Source organism: Aptenodytes patagonicus, chromosome 19 (genome assembly GCF_965638725.1).
Source record: "Aptenodytes patagonicus chromosome 19, bAptPat1.pri.cur, whole genome shotgun sequence".
Lineage (NCBI taxonomy): Eukaryota > Metazoa > Chordata > Aves > Sphenisciformes > Spheniscidae > Aptenodytes > Aptenodytes patagonicus.
The window spans coordinates 7,319,493-7,341,518 of NC_134967.1; the positions used below are offsets into that span (position 1 = coordinate 7,319,493).

Genomic DNA, 22,026 nt, shown 5'->3' on the forward strand with positions numbered 1-22,026 from the left:
GGCACAGAAAACATTATGATTTAAAGTCTTAACTCTAGGTACTGAGATAGAGAAATCTGTTACCTCTTCCTTCACTTGACTCTTTCCCGTCAGCTCCATGAGAGGATTCCAATCCCAAGGAAGTCCATCCTATTACCATGACACACTTTCCAAGCCAGGACCAGACAACTCTAACTCCTTTTCCCACCTCCACACCCACTCATTATCCAAATACCTCAGATCCATCGGTCTTGTCCACCTTCGTCATCTAACATGCTTCGTGAACGCGTAAAGTTTTACTCCATCCTCCTTTGCAAAGACACCACTCCTCATCCCTTCATATATCTAATACACACTCAGGAGCCCATGAGTAAGAAACTGCAAGCGCTGCCACTAAGACCAAGCAGAGACAAACCGTTCTCACATATTATTGTTCTCAGTTTATAAAACCTTGCTCTAGAAATTTGCCACCATCTAGGTGAACCTGCTCTTTTGGAACCACATCCGAGAATTATCTTTGAGTTAGAATCTTTTCAAAGCCTACAGGAAGAGCTACTATGTTACTATGATTGCTATAGGTAAGATTACACAAGCCATTTTGATTTGGGTACTGATCTAAGCCCACCCTTAAAGTTAAAGGCATTCAAATTCAAAGACTTGGCCCGAAGTCAGACACACAAGAGTTCAGTGCTTCTCACTTGGCATACTTATTTTTCTTCAGTTACAGCTCTCTGAATAACTAAGCATACGAAGACTGAGACAGATATTTAAATAATATAGTTTAAAGCTTCATATTTAACAGAAGCACTGTCTGCAATAAGAGGCATTTGCAACTGTTTGCATTTCAAATAAATCACACTACACATTAGCCTCTTGACACAAGAAGTTACTATCTTGGCAGGTATTTTATTGCCAGCAAAAGCATTATCAGCACAGGCGGGAAGCAGTAATTTAACATATGGATAGAGATCAAGGAAAGTAAGACAGATCATGTCTGCATTGATTTTATTATAGACTATGCAAAGTCACATATGAAACATCCGTTGGAATAAAAATATACCACGTGAGTGGAAAAAACAGCTATACCATTTGGAATTGGAAAAGACTAAACTTGAATTCCCAAATTTAAGCATTTCCAGCCATGAACTACTTACCAGTATTCTGCAGTCCAAAAACCCAAAGCTCACAGTTAACGGCTGCTAGTTAAGTAATGCCACCATCATATTTTCCATACTCACAGCTTTTAAAAACTTCTCCATTGAGGCTGAGAATTTCCATGTTTGGAATGAAACCAAGCCATGGCACTGGAATTTCTTTTGGTTGATGTGAAATGAGGGAAAATCCACTTTTGTTTACATCAGAACAAGAAGAGACTTTACCCACTAAAAATACAAAACAAAACCCTCAAGTGGATCAATACCGAGTTGTTAAGCCAATTGCCTTTCAACACCTCGTTTCAGGAATTTGCTTCTGTGGGTATAAAAATCAATTTTGTTTTTCCTAGGTATAATTCTGCCTTGTGGAGACTTTTTTCTTACTGAGCATTAAAATGGCAACTACTTACCCTTCTTAATACCTACAGTAAGGACAGCTAACAATGACAACAGAGCTTATTTGGCCAGATCCTCAAATGGCAATAACACAAGATGTTCCACTCAATTCTTTTCCTATTAAAGGACACAAAAGTTTTAAAAGAAGTTACTAAACATTTTGCTCTGATTTCCTACTTCAGGTTTTACACTTTTATATTCCACAAAGCATTTTTGTGATGCATACCACATGAATCATACTAGCTACTTTCATTTGGAGTTTGAGCTAAGAGAGCTACCAGCAGTTTTTGATTAAGCTCTCAACTAGCTCTAGCAATCAAACCAAGAAATGTCCATCTTATATAGTTAAGAACGGAGGAAGCAAAATGCCTGCAGCCACTAAGCTCCACGTACTTGCCATTCAGTGTTAGCATACATTGCACATTTACACATACATTTCAGACACTGCTGACGACACTTTCCAATAAAAATCGTGAGGGTTTTATAGTTCATCTTGCAATTCTGGTTTTAGCTTTAAAATGAAACCCACATCCCTTCACATGAATACACACTTTCTAACACACTGCATACTCTGCCCAATTAACCATTAAAAATCCAAGCCATTTTAAAATACTGAACAATTTGTTTTGGGGCAGCATACACTTCTCTCATTTTTATTTCATAACTCAAATCCTGCCAGAAGCAGTTTTGTGGGTTGAACAATAAGCTGCAAAACAGATCAGTCAAAACTCATGTCAAACTGCTTTATTACATCTTAAATAACATTACATTTTAATATAGTATCTATCTTGCATCCAGCTTTCTTGAAGTACACTGACTTTAAAATTAAATACAAAAGGTGAAGAGGGATACAGGGCGTGGAGAAAGCTCTACAGAGTAGTTTCATGAAAGAGAGTAAGAGGGAATTCATCTTTTATGCCAAATCCAGGCCTAACGCACAATTACAGCACATTTTTGTACAGAATGTTGCAGAAAAAACAAAATGGAGAAAAGCTACTACTGCTGCTAGGAAGGAGCATTTCTGGATACAGTGAGAAGATAGGAAAGTTTAACAGAACAATCTGCTGTCCAAACACTGCTGCTTTTAACATTTTATTTGAAAAGAAAGCCAGGAAAACCTGCTCATTACAAAAATGACTCTGATCAGATGCAAAGGACTCATCCTACAAGAGGAACTGGCTGTAAGGAACTGATTTATAAAGAAGATGGTCTAGGTTCCCTCCTCCCACACCCCAGAATCTTTGACAGCGATTGTTTGAACAGGCTGTTTCTTTAAAAAAAAAAGTGACTCATCACGCTACTCCAAAACGTGCATAGCTTTGTACTTGAGTTCTTCATAGATTTATGCACAGAGTAGCAACAATAAATGAATACAGCGACAATGGTTACAGTTTTTAAACAGGTTATTTCTTCAAAGAAAAAACATCTAAGGACTTAGTCCAATATGCACTTTTTAGCATTTCTACAGCATGCGATTCTAAGAGTAAACCCACCCAATATGGCAAACAATCAAAAAAGGTTTTTTTTTTGTTTAACTTAGAAAGTTCAAGATCATTATTTTCAAAACATTGATTTGTACATCATTTCATACACAAAGAATTGACTCAATACCCAAGTGTAGGATAGGTCTCTTTTGAAAACAGAGATTCCTGGTTGTTGAGACTTATAGGATAGTGTTAGGATATATAAACTGCCCTTTCAAGTGGACAAAACCAAAACAGATTAAAAAAATCAGTGTGGTGAAAAAGGGGGGGCAGGAGGGACCAAGGATTGCATTTGTTATCCATAAAAGGTGAAAGGATTCTTTAAACAAGCATTCATTACCTTTTACAGCATGTGCTTGGTTACCTTACTGCTTAACATTATCCTATATATGCCAAGTTTTGTGCAACAATTATCTGTGATACTAGAAAATAAAATAAAAAAAAATTAGGGACTAAATTTACAGCGTTAACAACCCCCAGATGCTCTGGGCTAGGACTCCCTTGTTTTGCTCAATTAAATACATAAAGAAATGTATTTAAAAAGGAAACTTGAAAAAAATCCTGCTACAAACATGACTTGAAAATTTGCAAGTGTGTGAGATAAAGTCCTTAACTTCAACTTGGAAACTACAGTGAAAGCTAACTGTTTCACAATTATGCTCAAGTTTATTTTCTGGTCATGCTTTTTATGATAGTGTTTCATTTTTAAATTCTCAAGACAAAAAAAATGGTCCCAAAAGGAATGCACAATTTCATTTTGCTTACAACACAGAAATTCTTCTTGGAAAGGTAATTGTGCTCTTCATTTCAGCAACAGGAGACGGAAAAGATCTTGCCCTTTGAAGTTGGGGAGGATGGGGGTCCAAGTTAGTATGGTTGGATTGGATATGCTATCATTTTTAATTTTCAACCGTTGGAAACTTCTTCCAGTCATGGAGTCCGCCGCTCTTCTGACACACAGAAAGATTTATTAAGAGTTGCACTTTGATAAACTGTAATCAAGTTTCAAGCTTTGCTCTTGCTACCCACTGAACTTACTTAGCCATTATCTCACCATTTTTAAGAACGCCATTTATTTACCAACCCAGATTCAAAAGACTGTAGTCATCCCTACCAGAAAAATAAAATATGCCAAAAATAGTTCATCACAACAATGTCATTGCATACATTAAACAAATAGCCTTCTAAAAAAAACTGATTTTTTTTTTTTCCCTCAGTGACTTTCCTAATCTGAACTACAAGCTTGCAGCATCAGTAAAACAGCACTGTTCAGACCTGGAGAAAAGCATTCTGACTACCAAACAAGGACAGTCTTAATTAATTGGATACCTACCTACTTCAGTTCCAGATCTTGAGGAAGCTGTCCCATGATCCTGTTGCCACTGCCATACCATCATCAGTCACACCTAAGCAACTGACACGGTTATCATGACCAGCAAGGACACCTATAAATAAGAACATGTAACAAACATATTACATTACTTTGATGATGATTTCATATTTCAGTTCAAGTAACACTGAGGCACACATGTTTGGGTTAGGCAACCTATACATTCAAAAATCCTGAACAAACATGGTTGGAATTTTTAAATGCTTTTGGTTTTACAAGCACAAGCTTAGATATAACCGGGTTGGTTTGCAAGGGGGTAATTCAGTAAACGCATTACTCCAAAATTTTCCTTGTATATTCCCCACATTATGACCTTTACCGGTTTCTTGTGAGTTGTGAAATCACAGCCCTGAAATTTCTGCTGACAATGTCATACCATGCATTGCATAGCTCTTAATATTTCCTCTTCGTAGTGATAAAGATCAGTTAGATTTTGCAAAATTTTTTAATGTGTAAAATCAGAAGTTAAGCTGAATTATGTTATGAACACTAAAGCATTTTCCATCTAATTTTGTCTTACTATGTTTACAAGCACTTATGAGACTTAAACTCCTACATACAATCCATTTGTCAATATGGAGGTCTGCTACAATTCAATTATAGTACCATTAAAAAAGAATTGAGACACTAAACAGAAAAATTAAGGGAACCAACATTTTCCTCTATCCCCTTTAATTTAACAGTTTCAAGGAGGTAAAAAGAAAACCTAACTATGTCCAAGCTCTTTCCAGTCCACAGCACTGAGCTAAGATATTATTGAAAGACTTAAAATTAATCTTTCTACACCAATTACACTGCTCATAGGACTCTCCTCATTCATATTTTGGGCTTTTCCCCTCCATTACTATTCTCCAATACAGAACATGAATTAAGTCAGTTTTAGTTCTTACACAAACTAGCATGTTTAAAAATTAATATTTTTAACTGTTAATTCAGTGTAAAAATGACTACTTCATACACAAGGATTCTTTATGTTTGAAGAAGTAACATCTCTGATACACTTTATAAAAGCAGTAACGCTGTGTAACACCATTAACCTCCAGATCCTATTAAATCTATACAAGTGTCTAAGCCTCAGCACAGAATCGCGCAGTGCTGCAGCACAAGCCAAACCCTAAGTGTTGAGGCAGACGACACAATCTTCAGAAATTTAGTGCGATAAAGAAGCCAGCTGCCAGAGCTAACAAAAGTACCTAGGAGTTACCTAGAATTTACTGTGGAAATAGCATTAGTATATCAAAACTCAGTCTACCATCAACATTAGTTAGTGCTGCAACTTGGTAAAACAAAGAGAGCACCAAGAAGTTTTATACAATTTGAACTGAATACATAACAACAAAGGTGTTTAATATAGAATCAGGCATGATAAAAGCATCAAATCTGCTCAATCTTAAGTCTCAGAACATTTCAATAAGCAGAATACTGGATAAAGTAGTTGTTTAAATCAGTTCTAAAACTTGGCAATAAAGAATCACACTTCATAAGTACATGGACCATAAACCCAGATCAGTATAAAGAATTGATTCTCATTTCTACAGGTAAGCAAGATCATCACCTCCTTCTATTCTTTTCCTTAATGAAAGTCTTTCAAAGAAAAAATGCAAGAAAAACCACATAGTTGTTTTTACAGTACTTAAATACAGCCAATTGTAAACTAACCTAGACATTAATCAAGAGAAATTTCTCAATGCATCTCCATACAGGCTTATATACACATTTATGGTCTCAATAATCAAAGTATAAGAATCTCAAGTTGCAAATCTCAACACACAGACAAGGCTGATTCATAAAATGCATTTCAGTACTGAAATAATTGTGTTTGGCACCATTAACTTGCAAACAGAACCAAATGCTGTTTTACAATACGTGAACCAAGTGTCTACAGTTTCAACTTCTCAGCACCGATAAAAACTATCATGAATTTTGGAAGAAACAAAGAATAAAATCTGAGTGGTAAAACAAAGTTGCTAGAGACAGAAATTAACAAACCCAAGGGAAACTATTTTGGTATAGTTCAGGATTATGTGTTTGTTTATATCTTTTCCACCTGCAATATATCCTCCCCTCAAAGTAATCAATTTGCACCAAATAATGTACTTGGAACTAATCCTTTCAACTGCACGCGGAAGAATATTCTGCTTGGCTGGTGTTTTTTGTTTGCTTTTAAAACCCACCTAGGATAATTTTAAAAGCCTAGACCACTTCATTCAGTAACAGAGTAGGTCCTTGTTCTCAACCCCTGTTCCAATGAGAATAAGACAACATTTATGGCCTAATTTATACCTTTTCTCCTTTTTTCTAATAAAAGTTTTCATTTTAAAGAACTGAAGTTAAATTATCTTCATCTTTGGACCATAAATATCATATTCATTTCCTCAAAAGAATCTCCACAGTGTTTGTTGTTTTGCTGGTTGTCTCTACAGCTACTGCTACAAATATCAGAAAAAAAAATATGCTTTTATATAAACAGCAACATTAACGTTGAATTGCTTTGAACAGTTCATACATAAACAATGCCATAAAGTCTAAAAAAAAAAATAGCCGTTCACCCTGAAAACCTCATTTTTAATGGCAGTTTTCCTGTTCTCAAGCATCCATTGTTCCCTTCTATCCTTTAGAAGTATTCCAATTTATTTGTTAACATCTTTAAGCTACTTTCATCATTGGTCATCCTAAAACAGGTTATCAGAGAGTTTTAAAGTTGAGACAGGGAATGCTAACAGGTCTGTGCATATGACTCAACTCACACATTCAGTATGTCACACTGTGTTTATAATATTTAAAACCAAAAACCTTTACCTGCTCTATCAGCTTTCAGTGTGTCCCAGACATTGCAGTTGAAGTCATCATAACCAGCTAGGAGGAGACGTCCGCTCTTGGAAAATGCTACAGAAGTGATGCCACAGATGATGTTATCGTGTGAATAAACCATAAGTTCCTGATCAGCCCGAAGATCAAAAAGCCTGCACGTAGCATCATCCGAGCCTGTGGCAAATGCGTTGCCATTTGGGAAGAACTTTAGTGAGGAGGGGGAGAAAGGGGGGAAGGAAAAAAAGACACATGATTTCAGACTTGATTCCTCCGTCTCGTTGAATATACCGATGTTGTACAGACCAAGAGGAAAAAGAAAGCAGCAAAGAAGAGTACACACCTCTCCACTACTGGGATATGGGCAAAAAGAGCATGTGAAGAAACAGCCACTGTTTCCATTTACCATAATGGATCTTGTCCTGGTTTCAGCTGGGAGAGAGTTAATTTTCTTCCTACTAGCTGGTAGAGTGCTGTGTTTTGGATTTGGGATGAGAATAATGTTGATAACACACTGATGGTTTAGTTGTTGCTCAGTAGTGCTTACACTAGTCGAGGATTTTTCAGCTCCCCATGCTCTACCGACTGAGAAGGCTGGAGGTGCACAAGAAGCTGGGAGGGGGCACAGCCGGGACAGCTGACCCAGACTGGCCAAAGGGACATTCCGTACCATGTGACATCATGCTCAGTACATAAACTGGGGGAAAGCTGGCCAGGGCGGCTGCTGCTCAGGCACTGGCTGGGCATCGGTCGGCGGGTGGTGAGCAATTGCACTGTGTATCACTTGCTTTGTATATTCTTTTATCATTGTTGTTATTATTATTACTATTTTATTTCAATTATTAAACTGTTCTTATCTCAACCCATGAGTTTTCTCACTTTTACTCTTCCAATTCTCTTCCCCATCCGACTGGGGGGGGGGGGGGGGGGAGTGGGCAAGCGGCTGTGTGGTGCTCAGTTGCCAGATGAGGTTAAACCACAACAATCTGAAGTTGTACAAATTTCAGGTACTTTCCCCAGCTACAAAAACTATTAATTAAAGAAAATATGCCATAATACTACATCATACAGTACATGCTTAAGAGCCAAGACCAGAGAAATATAAAAATATAAATTTAAGTCCCATGTCCTCTGTTCAAGTTGATACATACACAGATGGCATTGATGTCCGACTCATGGCCAGTAAAGGTTTGCCGACACATTCCTTCTCTAACATCCCACAGTTTGGCAGAGGCATCACAGGCACCAGAAACAAAACACCGGGCATCAGGAGCAAGAGACAAACTCATGACGTCTCCAGTGTGCCCAGTAAATGTAGTTGTCTGCTGACCAGTTTCTATGTCCCAGAGAGCGCTTGAAAGAATAATTAAAAGGCAAAAATCAACACATTTGTGCTCCATTAGAAGGTCTAGACAGCAATTCTTGTCTAAACCTATTCATTTATATCACTGCTAAAAAGTAAAACTCTATAAAGTATTAACAAAAAATATACTGAGAGTAGAAAAAACAAACATTCTTTGTTGAACTATTTGGCTACGTTACAGGATAATTGTGCACAGAAGATTTTAAAAGCCATCTTCAATTTTAAAATATTGGGGGTTTTAAATTGAAAAACAGTGCAAAAAACTAATGACTAACACTCATGGCTGTTTATACATAAAGCTCTTACGACATGCCAATGACTATTGTCCAGCACTACTACAAGATTGATTTAAAGCAGCAGTGGTAAGGCTACAGCAAAAGCTGAGTCAGCATTTCTCATTTTTAAAAACTCACTGAGGATGTGTAACTTTGTGAATTATTTCCGTCATCTTAAAGCTGCACCACTTTCCCAAGACAGCAAAATCACTACTACAGTGATAATCGAAGAGTACAAAAGGATGAAAGAATACTATCACCTCCCTAACAAGAGGTCTAAACATTTAAGGAAGATTAAGGATTTTTAATTTCTGTAATTTCTCAGTAAACCAGACCCATCAGTGGCAGATTTGCACTAGGCAAATGAGAGGACTGTACTTTGATACTGTACTTTGAAGCTTGGCTGAACTGATGTCAAGGACAAACTGTTATCCAGACAACTGTAGAGTTATTGTAATAACTCTTGAAGCAGCTGTATCCTCTTATAAAGAGCATAAATTTTAACAAATTGTGTTTGTTTTTTAAAAAACACCACCACCACATATTTAGAAACATTTTTGTATAAAAAACAAACGTATATATACAATAGCTACTCAGAATCAGTGGACTAATAGATAGGCATTCAAAGAGACTGACGCTGTGCAGGAGAGGTATTCATTAGACAACCTTTGCCATAAGAACTGCTGCTTGGGAGAGCTGTAATGCTTTTAAGAATTAATAGAAAAATCTATGAAAAAAGATTGAGGTCTTTTTTTGTTCAGAAGCTAGTATTTATTAAGACATACACCTACATACTCCTCAAAAAACCTATCTGCTGTCACTGTAGAATATTTTCTAGGAGCTCTTCTGAATAGCAACATAAACTAAATTCTGTATTAGAAAAATCCAAATATGACTCTAAGTAATAAATACTGAATACTAAAAAACTTTGAGAAAAGTTATTAGTCTAATACACTTATTTCTGAAAGCCAAATAGTTATAGCAAAAAAAATTTCCCATACCATCTTAACACAGATAATTAGGTCAGGCTCTTCAGAACATGGGCATCATGGGCATAACTAAACAGGCAAAGCTAACAAACTTGAAAGACCAAGTGAAAGACCAAGTTTTCCATTACTAGTAAAAATGTGACATATGAATAATAATTAATCACATTTAGTCTTATGGATGACTATTAGGTTTACGAGGACTAAAGTTTCCTTCAATAATAGAGTACAGTTGTGAAAAGTCATTACTAACAATCATGTCAAAATTTTACTGCTTACCAAGTGGTGTCGCCAGAGCTGGTAACAATTTGATTATCATCCAAGAAACGACAGCATGACAAGTATCCTTAAAACAAAATAAGGAGTTGATGAATAAGACCAGAGATTACTCTTCACATTGTATACTGGCTTGCTTATATGTTGCTTCCTCCTCTCCTGAAGATGAAGCAACAAACTACTATATATGCCTAAAATACAACACAGACAATTTTTATATAGGAACCTCCAACGTTTTGGACAAAATGTATTTTGGCTCTTTACAAACCATGCCCAATTCAACCACTACACTAGCACAGTGATACACTGGTATCATCGCAAGTTGACCTAAACAAAGACATCTGTAACACAGAAAAAAGTAAAAACTGAAGCAGCTTAACCAAACAGGGTAGACACTGTTTTGGAAATAACCTTACCAATTTTTCTTTCGGTACAGAGAGGGGAGAGGAGGATGAGGAAGAGAAAGAGGGAGTAGTAGCAAGGCAAAAGCATGGAATCCACTGACCAAGTTGGAGAGAAGTATAGGTAACCCTACACTGTACACACTAAGCTTCCTTAGAAAGTGGATCTGTATGTCACTGCATCCAGGAGCAGCAAACGCTTATGACCTCAACTGCATCATACAACTACTGAGAAAAAATAAACTACATTCTTGGTCAGTACAAAGAACAGAGCATATACATTGGATGTTTCCCAACAGCGGCATCAAAGAATTTCATCTGGATGCTCTGAAGCATCTTTGTACTGAAGTACCACATGCCAAAATATCAACGTAACAACTCTGATTACAAAATTGGTCTGTCCTGCCAGCCACTTCTATTTCACAAAGCACAAACATTTTCTGAAAATCCAAACTACAGCAAAATATGAAAGCCTGTAAACATCAGCTTCCAGCTATAGGCTTTGTTTAATTCTGCAACAGAAAAGCAGCTCATTAAAACTGTTCCTTCGAGAAGATTCTACACAAACTGATCAGGTCTCAAATGTATTCCTTTGATGTCCCTTGCATTACAGCAAAATTCTGCCTCTCATGTTATGTAAAAATGCATGTTTTCCCAGCTATACAGTTTATAACCATAAAGACTATAACCATTTATGGTCTAGCTGCTTTATAACCATTAAGCAGCTAGAATATCATAGAAATAATGCTCTTTTTATTGCTAAATTATTTTTCAGTATTTTGATACATACACAGAGCCACATACTGAAAGCCAAAGCTCCCTGTATCATTCCAATTTTCCCTATGTCCTGAAGGGTGGGAGGGAGGCAGGGGAAGATGACAAGAGTACCTTCTTAGAAATCACTTTGCAGGTCGCATCACAACCACTATCTGAAGGTCAAATCAATACTGCATTCTAACACCCTTAACTATACCCAGAGGGTACACAATTCCTCTAAATTACATAAATCATGCTTTGTAAGAAAAACAGTTGAAAGAAAATTAAATAACATTAAGCGTGCTTTAATTCACATTTAACTTTTTCTGTATAAAAATTCATTAACGTGTAACTATTTATTTCTGAGTAACCTTATTTTCCTTCAATGAACAGTCTTTATACAATTTTCTTTACTCTGTATAGTTAGAGGCTTGATCAGGCAGAAAACCAGCAAGACACAGAGCTCACCTGACATTTTGTCTAAAGAACTGTTAGAGGTTTTCTCTGGAGCAAGCTGACAGCCTCTAGAGCAATCTACCTTTGTTTTGCTGTGTTTTGGATTACACTCTTTGTGGAAACCAAGAGACCATAACAATGACGTGCAGCTTCAGAGCTGCAGGCTTTAGGAGAAAGGCGTAATGACTGTCCATTCCCTTTCTCAGATTGTTACCGATTCTGCAAGAATGTGGAAGACTACCGATGTGACAGGCTCAGTACTACACTAGTACTTTACAAGATACCAGAGTGCCTACTAAATAGCCAGTCTTTCAATTTTCAATGGAGTTCAAGAAACCACCCATCTGGCTTTCCTCTGAAAAATTTCCGATCCCATTCACAAAAAAATAAAAATACTATCTGTCCTTTATCAGACAATATATAAAAGCAGTTCACATTTTCTAGGTTACTACTGCTTATAAGGTGCTCATCTCCGTTAACTGTACATTCTTTGGGAAGCAAGAATATCTTCAGCCACTTCCTCCATTTGGGGAGGAAGGAGAGAAGGAGAAACAGAAGAGGAAGCAATGAGAACTCAAACCTCTGCAACTAAAGAATAGCTCCATCAGAAGGCAGCTGCCTTGCTTATGAAAAGTTAAAACACATTCTCATTACACTTCTTTTGTTCAAAAGATATCATCCTTAAAAAAAATTTTTAAAAAGGAGGAAGAAAGCCATTTAAAAACAGGTAGTATGCAGCTACAGTCCCGTCACCCCCCAAGAAATAGAAGTACACAATGAAGTATATCTTTTTAATTAGGAAATTATACTTAAATATTTTTTTTTAAATCTTCACCATGTGCTTAGGTAACTTAGAACATTCTGAACAGGCACTCACCTGTGTGACCAGCTAGTTCACGGCTGACACGTACATTCCCTTCACGAGTTTTCAAGTTATAAATGGAACAGATGTTATCAAGACCACCACAAGCCACATAATTTCCAGAAGGAGCATATGCACAAGTCATGACCCAAGATGAACGCAGGGGAATAGCATGCACCTGAAATAGATACATTAATGTATTTCATCTGCAAAACAACTGATTCAATAATTTACCATCAGAAGGTTTTTCATGTGTCTCTCAAGTCATACATCATCTTTTTGTCAAAAGGACAAGAAGAAAACAAGGGGGGAAAAAAAAAGTCTTCGGCTGTTCGAGTATCAAACTATTTTGAGGGTAACTTGCATATATAGCTCGTCAGACCAAGTTATGACATAATTAAAAGCTCAGATTTGCCTTTCCTGGATCCAGTTTAATCAGCAATTTTGGTAAAAAGTAAATCATTTCGTTTCAGTGCTCTGATTACTATTGGTTTATTATAGGTTCAGGAAAATATTGACTTCCAAGTACAGTCAGCAAAACTGCCAATTCCAGGCTTAGATGCTATGCTATGAATGAACAAGTAAGGAAATCGCTACTTTCACTGCCATTTAAATCCTTCTTTGGAAACCCACTGCAAGCAATCAAGCTTCATATTTAAATAACTACCCCATGTTTCCTTGTCATTCTGTGCTCAAAGAACTTTATTTAAAAAATTATTGAAGCGAAACCTGTTCTGTCTTGCTAACTCATTGCATTCATCCTTCAAATTTGTTATAACATCTTTAAGAAAGGGATCATATCCTTCTGTATATTGTGAGATTTCATGCAATATTAACAATCTTCCTGCATTTCTTAAGAAAATAGTAAAGATTACTGTCTGTTCCTCTGCTGCTGCTACAGTAATCAGTGATCCTGCAGCAATCAGCAGTTAAAAAACAATACCCTGCACTAAAAACACAACCAGCTCATTTTGAGAAGTTTTCTGCCAAGGAACTAATCGGAATATTCACCTTGAGCCATTTTATTTTATCATTAGGAAGAGATCATATTTATGACAACTGCATTACTTCCAATGTGTGCTGCAACTGCCAAAAGAGTATCTGCAGACTATCATTGAAGTATTTTTGCATTAGCTGCTTCCAGGTGCTACCCAGTCAAATTTAGTACTGTTTCAACACCAAGCTGTTTGCTACCTATAATTCCAGAGGGTTTGGAGCTTGTTTGTTGTTTGTTGGTTTGTTTTTTTTTTTTTTTTTGGGGGGGGGGGGGTGTATATCTTTTGGGGGTGGGGTGGTGGTGGTGTTTTTCTGTTTGTTTTTAACTCAATTGCTAGTTCACTGAATCAATACTGCCAAGAGGTATGGGGGGAGGATGTTTCTGCACCTGAAGAGTTCTATTTCTGATCTAGTAAAAATTTTACCAGTCTAGTAACAACCTCTGAATCCATTCCCCCCCAGATAAGAAAGCTAATCTCTGCCTCTTGATGATGCCATGGATTAGTTAGCATTCATATAAGAATTGAAGACACTAATATGGAAATCATGGTATACAGTGATCATTTTACCATCTTATCTTTCAGCTGTTACAGTCATTTAGATCACATTTACCTGCAGGCTGGGGTCAAAGGAGGAGGATGAAGGGAAAAAAGGGAGGGTTTATTTTTATTTTGCAAACAGTATTATTACTCTTTAGTAAAGTTATGGATTCATTAGTTTCACAACTGGGATTCAACAATAATCCCAGCTTTAGGAGTTGCTGCTGCAGTTGTTTGTTTCTGCTTCTCTCTTCTCTGTAGCATGCCATTTGCTCAAGTGCATTGGCAAAATTGTTTTTAAGGCTATGATGAGCTAAGCCAGGAAAATTTATTTGAAATAAAGTCAGTTCCATGCTCCTGTGCACAACAGACTTAAGCAGCTCTGTCAACTTAACTCAAAGGAGCAACGTGAATTTTTGCTAGCCCTGATAACAGTAACCATAACCAGTAAATACCAATTACTGTCATATGAAAGTAAAAGTAATCCTGAACTGCATCATGTGATCACAGCCAGAAAGTGATGACCCATTATATAAGTCAGGTCTTTCAATACTTAACTACAGACAACAAATTACTATGGCTATGCTTAAATCTCTGACCATTCTGGTGCAACATGCTGATTACTTCTTGCTCTCTGTTGATCAATGTCTCTGCGGTATCAAAACAAATCAAAACATTCTCTAGAATTAAGTATTTCATTGTTTTCCATTTGTGGTGCACATTTCCATACACAATGCAATTAGACTGCTATATTCTTTAAATGCAAGCTTTATTGTTTTGTAGAATTCAAAATTTGGTCTTAGGACTCTAAAAGTAATGCAGCCAAAATCATGACAGGTAACATTTCCTTCCTTTGTATTTACAATTGAATTACATAGCAACGTATCAGTTAGCCTTACCTTGTTTGTAGTATAGCTGTCCCAAATTATAAGTTTGCCATCCTGGGAGGCACTAACTAGAAGCCTAGAGAGGAAAACAGGAGGTAAAATACAATCATTGCAGGAAGACAAGAAGGAACATCTTTGTGATAGCATTTGTCTCCACTATCAAGGCCAAGGCATTTGAAACCATTTAAGTACAGTGCGGCATTACACAATTCAATTATTCGCACTATAAAAACAATTTTGCAGGTACTCAATTTCAGTGCTAAATATTATGGAAATGTGTGATGGAACACCTACATGTTCACACATTCTGACCAGAAAAAACTGTAGCCATGTTAACTAACATCTCAATCTTGAAAACTGAGGGAGAAAACTTGCATGGAATCAGCGCTTCTGTGTTCTACACACAGACTTCAGATTCATTGAGTTTGGGAATCTACACTATCAACATGTTTTCCTTTTTGAAGTGAGAATTTAAGCTCTAAAATGTCCAAAAACCCTGAATGGATGTCAGCACTGAAATACAATGGAAATGAAAATGAAACGCAAAGATATCACTAATGGAAGGGGCAGTGTTAGGAAAGTTTTTTTACTCTAGATCAACGCCACCTCAATCCCCATCCAGCAATCATGTTTGAAACACGATGCACCAAATTCATTGTTCAGAGCTCTCTAACCTGCTTTTAGTATGTTTAAAGATAGATCAGGTATACTGACATGAAAAATCTGTATAGTCTCCATATTTTCTAAATAATTTTGGATAAAATAATCCAATATGGTATTCAAATTTGTTCTGTGCATCTTCTTCTGACCATTTCCAAGCTGAACAATACAGTGCAATCAAAGTACTCATCTCTTTGCATTAATTTTTTTTCTCTAGGTTACATTTTAGAGCTATCTTGAAACACTTTTGCCAAACAAGAAACTGAATCCCCATCTTTTAAATAAGCTACATGCCAAAGAGATGCCTGAAGCAATGAATCCTACATATCTGTGAGAAATTAGCTTCTTTCACAGGCATAGAAAACTAAGGTGCAAAACACTAAAGTTTAACTCAAAGTAACAATTGTGTTCATTCTGATTTTTAAGTACTAAGCAACGCAGAAACTAAAAGTATAATACATCATGAGTTATTTTTCACCTTCATGATGCATACTGTCTTCTTTGTTAAGCACTTGGCTATTTTGCTTTAGTGTATTTACTGTATGCATACACACAAGAGTTCATGCAGTTCTTTCATGAGGCACAGCTTGTTTACACAAATTTGGTAAGCAGGTAACTTTAACAACATCAAGTTTCCTTTGAAAAATCTCTACTGAATAGAAAGAGGCTAGCTGTAACTTACAAACTCCTTAGCTGTAACTATTCCTACGGGGAATTTTTTTTTTTAAATCTGTTCTTGCAAGGTAGCAGCAACATATTCTTTTAACTGAAGTTTGAAAATTTGCTGCCATTAGCGTGCCTTAAAATTCTTGTAAAGAAAAGAGAATGAAAGTAGCTGATACTAGTATCATTTAGTTTCTCTCTAACTGAACATCAGTAGTTAACAGGAAGCATTTAAGGAAAAGAGACAACCGATAATGAAATCCACTCTATCTCCACAGTTCCTCAGAATTCATGTGGTACCACAACTACATTTTTCAGGCAAGTAGATGAAGGCTGGTATTTTGGCACCAAATTTAGATTTGGATGACAAAAACATGGACATCAGGAGGAAAAAAGTGATATTAAGTGTTTCTGAATTCTCTTGGTTATCTGAGTTCTCTTGGAATTAGTGGTTCCTAGTGGCAGGAACAGGAAAATAACAGAGTCCTGTGCACTCAGCTTTCCAAAGAACAGTGAAGCCAAGTGATCTGATTTTGTATTACTAGCACCCACCTGGAATCAGTCCCCCAGTGCATTGCATAAATTTTAGCCAGGTGTCCCCGGAGTGTTCTTCTAGTGCGCATTTGAATTCTCCCCACTGGGTCAATATTGGCTGTGATCTGAAATAGGAATGGTGTAATACACTGAATTTTTCACTTCATAGTTCCAAAAGTAACACATCGTACACAATTACATTTAAATGAGCATTCCAATGCAGACCAAAGAAAGTCCCACATTTCAAATATTGACTGAGTTTTTAAAAATTGCCTAATCAAAAGTTGTATCATTTTACATAATATGTCTTCATCAAATGAAGAAAGCAGCCTCTCTATTGTATTTATAAAGACTCTCAGAAATTACTTTGTTTAGCTCATATCTTAAGACTTCTAGGATTTCAGACCTTTGATCTGGGTTTTCTACTCCTGTACAGATAAATGCTGTAGACTAACTTTTTTTTTCCAGAAGGGTGGGTGTGGGGAAGTATATCAGGCTTTAAACATGTCTCCACTTTTAAAAGATGAATAACTCTTTCAGATCCAAACGGCCTTCCCTTCCAAGTATAGGATTATTAAATTCATCATATTCCCGATTTATTTAACTTCCTGAAGATAAAAGTAGTCCTTGGAATAAGTGAGGAAGTAAGTAGCTGTCCTTATGCTGTTAAATTTAATAGAAGTAAGTTCTCCAGTCTGGAGAGAAGTACCAGTTTAAAAAAAAAACAAGACAGCACAACACATTTTCAGTATTGTAAGTAGTATACATCACAAATCCAAGAGTTTGTAAGTTTATTTTATGGATAATGTCTGCATACTTCTCGTCTCCATGTTACAAAATTCTTTAGCAAGTGCATTTGACCAAAGATCTCTGCTTCTCTTCAAAGGCTATCAACACAGCTTAGGACTCAGATGAACAGATAAGAATGTTTCCCTGGCATAAAACTCCTTTCATGGTGGACATCTCTCGTATTAACTAACACTGAAGCTTCCCCCCCGATACTTTCATCTTGGAAAATACCCAACATTGTGCCTCACATAAAATGAGATCACAAGATATGTACACTCAAATAAATGTTGGTATTACCTTTTTACTTGATATTTTAGTGATGTTTTAAATTAATAAACTGACATCAATCACTACTGTACCAACTATCTTAAATCAGACACACAGGATTAATAGTCAACATTCAAGCAAGTGGACTGAAGTAGCTGACAAGAGTAAACTGATTCATGACATATCTAGAAAAATAAAAGCAAAGGCTTGCCACCTCTTCCAATGCCATAATAATCTGTTTCAGTCTAAATTCCTACCACATTTCTAGAAAAAAATCCACCGTATCTCCATGAGATGTACTACAGAGTACAGATTTCCCTTTCCCCAAGTTTATGTTGACTGAAGCCAAGCCAATAGGATCAAAATGTGACAGTACAGCAAGATGCAAAGCTATTAGCTCAGGTTCAGAAGCAGTTCAGACGTAAGTGCAGCATCGTATGGAAATTAGTAAGTAGGTTAACTTCAGCAGGTCTTATGGTTCAGATTATCACTCTAATGCAACTGTATTACTACCATATCTGCAGCAGAACACTGGGGCTCCCCTACATTATTTTCCATTAATCAGTAGAGACATGCCCTGAGTCACTTCTTAAAGAAACTAGTGCTCAAGGCTACCACTCTCAGAAACTGGACAAACATAAACAACGTACTTATTTCTGGAAGAAACCACCTAAAGGCAAAATAAATAAAAAAAATTATAAAGGAGGGAAAAAAGATTCACTTGCACTTACCTTCTCACACCATAGTTTCTTTTTGTAAAGGAGACAAATTTTCATAATTCATGTTAAACTCTTAAATGCTTACCTGAGCCAGGGTGGCATCCGCACATGCTTTCCTAGCATCCTGCAACAGAAGAAAGTTAGAGAAATGAGAAGTTCCGTACATTTCTTTATACTCTATCTCTGTTTTGTCAAGTTGATCAAGCACTCTCAAAACAAGGTTCAGAAAGCATTTCTGCTTGTCATCCAGAGAGGACCCATCCTAACTGCAGCACAAACATAACATGCGGTCTGCTGTCAAAACACATTGAGCATTTAACTTCAAAATTTTCTTCTTCTTTTGAGAGAAAGGTAACACAATTTTTACCACAAAGACAGTCAAGCAATGGAACTACTTGTCAAGACAGGCTGTGAAGTCTCCATCCTTGGAGGTTTTCAAGACCTAACTGGACAAGGCCCTGAATAACCTTATAGCTGACCTTATTTTAAGCAGGAGGTTGCTTAATATTGGTTGTGGTCTGGCTCCGAAAAACTTCAGTAAACATTAATTTTGATCTAATCCATTTTGTGCAACTATTATTTTCTAAGCAATATTAAAGACCAAAAAGTAATTTCCTAAAGCAGCTACATGTGCTTGTCCTTTCTAAACATCCACAACATTAACTTTGACCTTGTGAAAACATTTAACTTAATGCATCGTTTCTGTCCATCTCTGTTCTCCTCAAGGCACACAAATGACCATTCATCTGTACTGTGGTTTCAAGATCCACTGAGGCAATACATACTCTGATTTGGTTTTTCAGTTGCTCAGCCTCCTGGCGTAACTGGTCAAGCTCGCTCATTTTCCTGTGCTAAAGGTGTGCTTCACTGCCACCTCTGAAACAACCAGAAATCTGAAAGACAGGTGATAATAATGAGACTTAGTAGAAGTCATAGCTTGAAATTACAGGAGTAGACAAGTCCTTTCAATCATCTCAAACAGCACTTGAAAAAAAGCAGGCAGATTGGTTTATAAGTACTGGAACACAGGTGAAAATATTTCTCTGAAATCTCTTCAGAATAAAGTGTTACCACACACGAACGTGCTTAGCTTTTTTCCAGCCACAGTAAATAAAATATAATTTGGACTTATTCCTTTCCTCCAGGCCTCTTTTTCTGCGTTTTTTTCATTAGTGTTTTTCTGATTCAGTTTTGTATAAACTCAAATTTCCCAAGAGTGAACCAGCAGATAACACTAACGTTAGACATGAAAGACAGAACTTCTCTCTAGGTCTTAAGAATAGAGTAAGGAATCCTCCTATCAAAGAATAAGCACCTTAAGTATTTCCAGACTGACACAAGCACTTGCAAAATGCTGTAAAAAGACCTATTATGAACGCTATCTGTAACACAGCAGCTATGAGAAATGTTGTTCTGATATCTGGGTAAAATGAGATGACTCACAAATGTTGTTCAGGATTTTACTTGTTAATTGCTAAATGTCTCCCTGAGATTTCCAGAATGGATTCTAACATTAGCGTGTTGTCAGAATAAAACTAGTATTTTTTTGAATCTTAGGTTGAGGGGAGGAGTTTGAGAAACCGCTGCCCACAGACATTTTCCCCCTCTAAGACTATTTTCCTAGCATCAATAAGCATCAAATTAGTAACATATATCCCTCTGTCTGCTGTACTCTGTAGCCAGCAAGATAGAGGCTCAATAAAACATAACTATCACTGAACACCCTCAACTATTGCCTATAGCATTCTTCAACTGTTGGACTGTTTTCCAATATAATAAGCATATAGATATTTTCCATTAAGCATACAACTTATCTTTAAAAGTCACTGTTCCAGAAAGATATTGTTGGCATTTTCACTAGCATTCCATACCTAAAACTCAGCTGTTCTTAAACTTTTTGTTTTAAAATCTCTGCAGCTTGATATCAATGTAAGATGCTGAAGAAACATGCTGATGAAGTTTATCTTCTACTACAGAACAAGATAATTGGTTCCATTTTCAAATGCTACATAGAGCACCTGGAGTTTACAAATAAACACTGGTAGAGTGTTTTTAGAACATTTTATTAGCCAGAATTGACCCTTTACTATTAAATAAAGCAAATGCTTTGCTAGCAGCTTTACATATTATTCTGTTAAGATTTAATCAGCTTATTTATCTTTGCAAACATGCGGGTTTTGTTTTTTTCCTAAAGCCCTTCCCAAGGAGAAAGATGAGGATAACTTCCAAATTTTTATCCGGTCACAGTAACAGAAAACATATTGTAAAGGCAAATTAAAGCAACAGAGGAAATATCACTGTCAAAAGAAAAGAAGTTTCAAAAGAGTTATTAAGACTTTAACTTTCCCTAAATATTACTATCCCACACAACCAGACTTATCTCAGAGTTCTGTGCATAGTAGCTAGTATTCCAAACTGAGGACCTCAAAGAACAAATGTCAGATCTTGTCACATCATCAATTTATACTCTTCTCTGAAACCCAGAATATTTTAGAAAAGGAATTTTAGTTAGCTTTTGCCTCTAAACCTCCATTCACACAACTTCAAAGCCATTTCACTTCATTGTGAAACTAGGTCTCTTCTTTCTCTCTTCTGGTTCCAGGGTCATCTTTAAGCCCCTTTAAGATTGCTTGTTCAGCTTAGTCCAAAATCCAGTTAAAACAAAACCCATCAAGAGTGTTTTATGATCTTATAACAACCTTCTTTTCTTTTGAATGCTCTTTTGTTTCTCAAGATGTTTTGTTCATTCTACATTTAAGACAAAACACTGTGGTTGGGTCTCTCTACAGTTTTTAGCATGCAGTTGTCACTGTCTACAGCTCCTGTGTAGTTCCACACACATTGTGAAATAGTATGCACTACTCTTGTCATAAAGGAATTAAGAAACTCTAGAGACTGTTCTTAAGAATAAACTGCAAATTTTCAGGTCTTTTAGCTTTTTTATATCCAATCCTATTTCTGCCATTCTCTAAGTTATTACATAAGCCCATTTCCCACTAAGCAAATACCAACATCTCCAGGCAGAGTACAAAGAATTTAGAGGTGGTATCATTCCTATTTCAGAGAAAGAAATTACGATCCAAAACTTAAACGTTCTACTCAAGGTCACAGCAACTCAACGACGGGATTAAGATAAAGATTTAGGGCACCAGAATTCCAGCTGTAGAGTTACAGGTAACTACATTGAGGATTTACATGCAGCTTTATTTAAAAATATAATAGGATGAATAATCTAATGTCAGTCAAGGAGATAAGTTCTCTTGTAACATACAGCTTAAAATAGTGCCAATTTATTTCTGCCAGAATTTGTGCACTATGCAATAGAATTCTCTCACATTTAAATGAAATAAGACTTCTTTGTATGGAACAGGAAGAGGCCTAAGGAG

General features: G+C 36.5%; 1 protein-coding gene across 2 annotated transcripts in view; it reads right to left on the reverse strand.

Annotated features, from left to right (window-relative positions):
- Positions 1-2,258: 2,258 nt before the first annotated feature.
- The window catches only part of GNB1 (G protein subunit beta 1), a 46,164-nt gene continuing 26,396 nt past the window's right edge, over positions 2,259-22,026 (reverse strand). The window contains exons 4-13 of one of the 2 annotated variants that reach the window (XM_076356403.1): positions 19,426-19,533; positions 18,726-18,764; positions 16,884-16,990; positions 15,021-15,084; positions 12,602-12,764; positions 10,115-10,181; positions 8,363-8,564; positions 7,203-7,419; positions 4,347-4,458; positions 2,259-3,960 (exon numbers count right to left, since the gene is read on the reverse strand). In XM_076356403.1, coding sequence (XP_076212518.1) covers positions 4,352-4,458; positions 7,203-7,419; positions 8,363-8,564; positions 10,115-10,181; positions 12,602-12,764; positions 15,021-15,084; positions 16,884-16,990; positions 18,726-18,764; positions 19,426-19,482 — 1,023 coding nt within the window. In that variant the 5' untranslated portion in view covers positions 19,483-19,533 and the 3' untranslated portion in view covers positions 2,259-3,960; positions 4,347-4,351. Of the gene's footprint in view, positions 3,964-4,346; positions 4,459-7,202; positions 7,420-8,362; positions 8,565-10,114; positions 10,182-12,601; positions 12,765-15,020; positions 15,085-16,883; positions 16,991-18,725; positions 18,765-19,425; positions 19,534-22,026 lie in introns of both variants that reach the window. The other variant, XM_076356402.1, reaches the window with a different exon arrangement.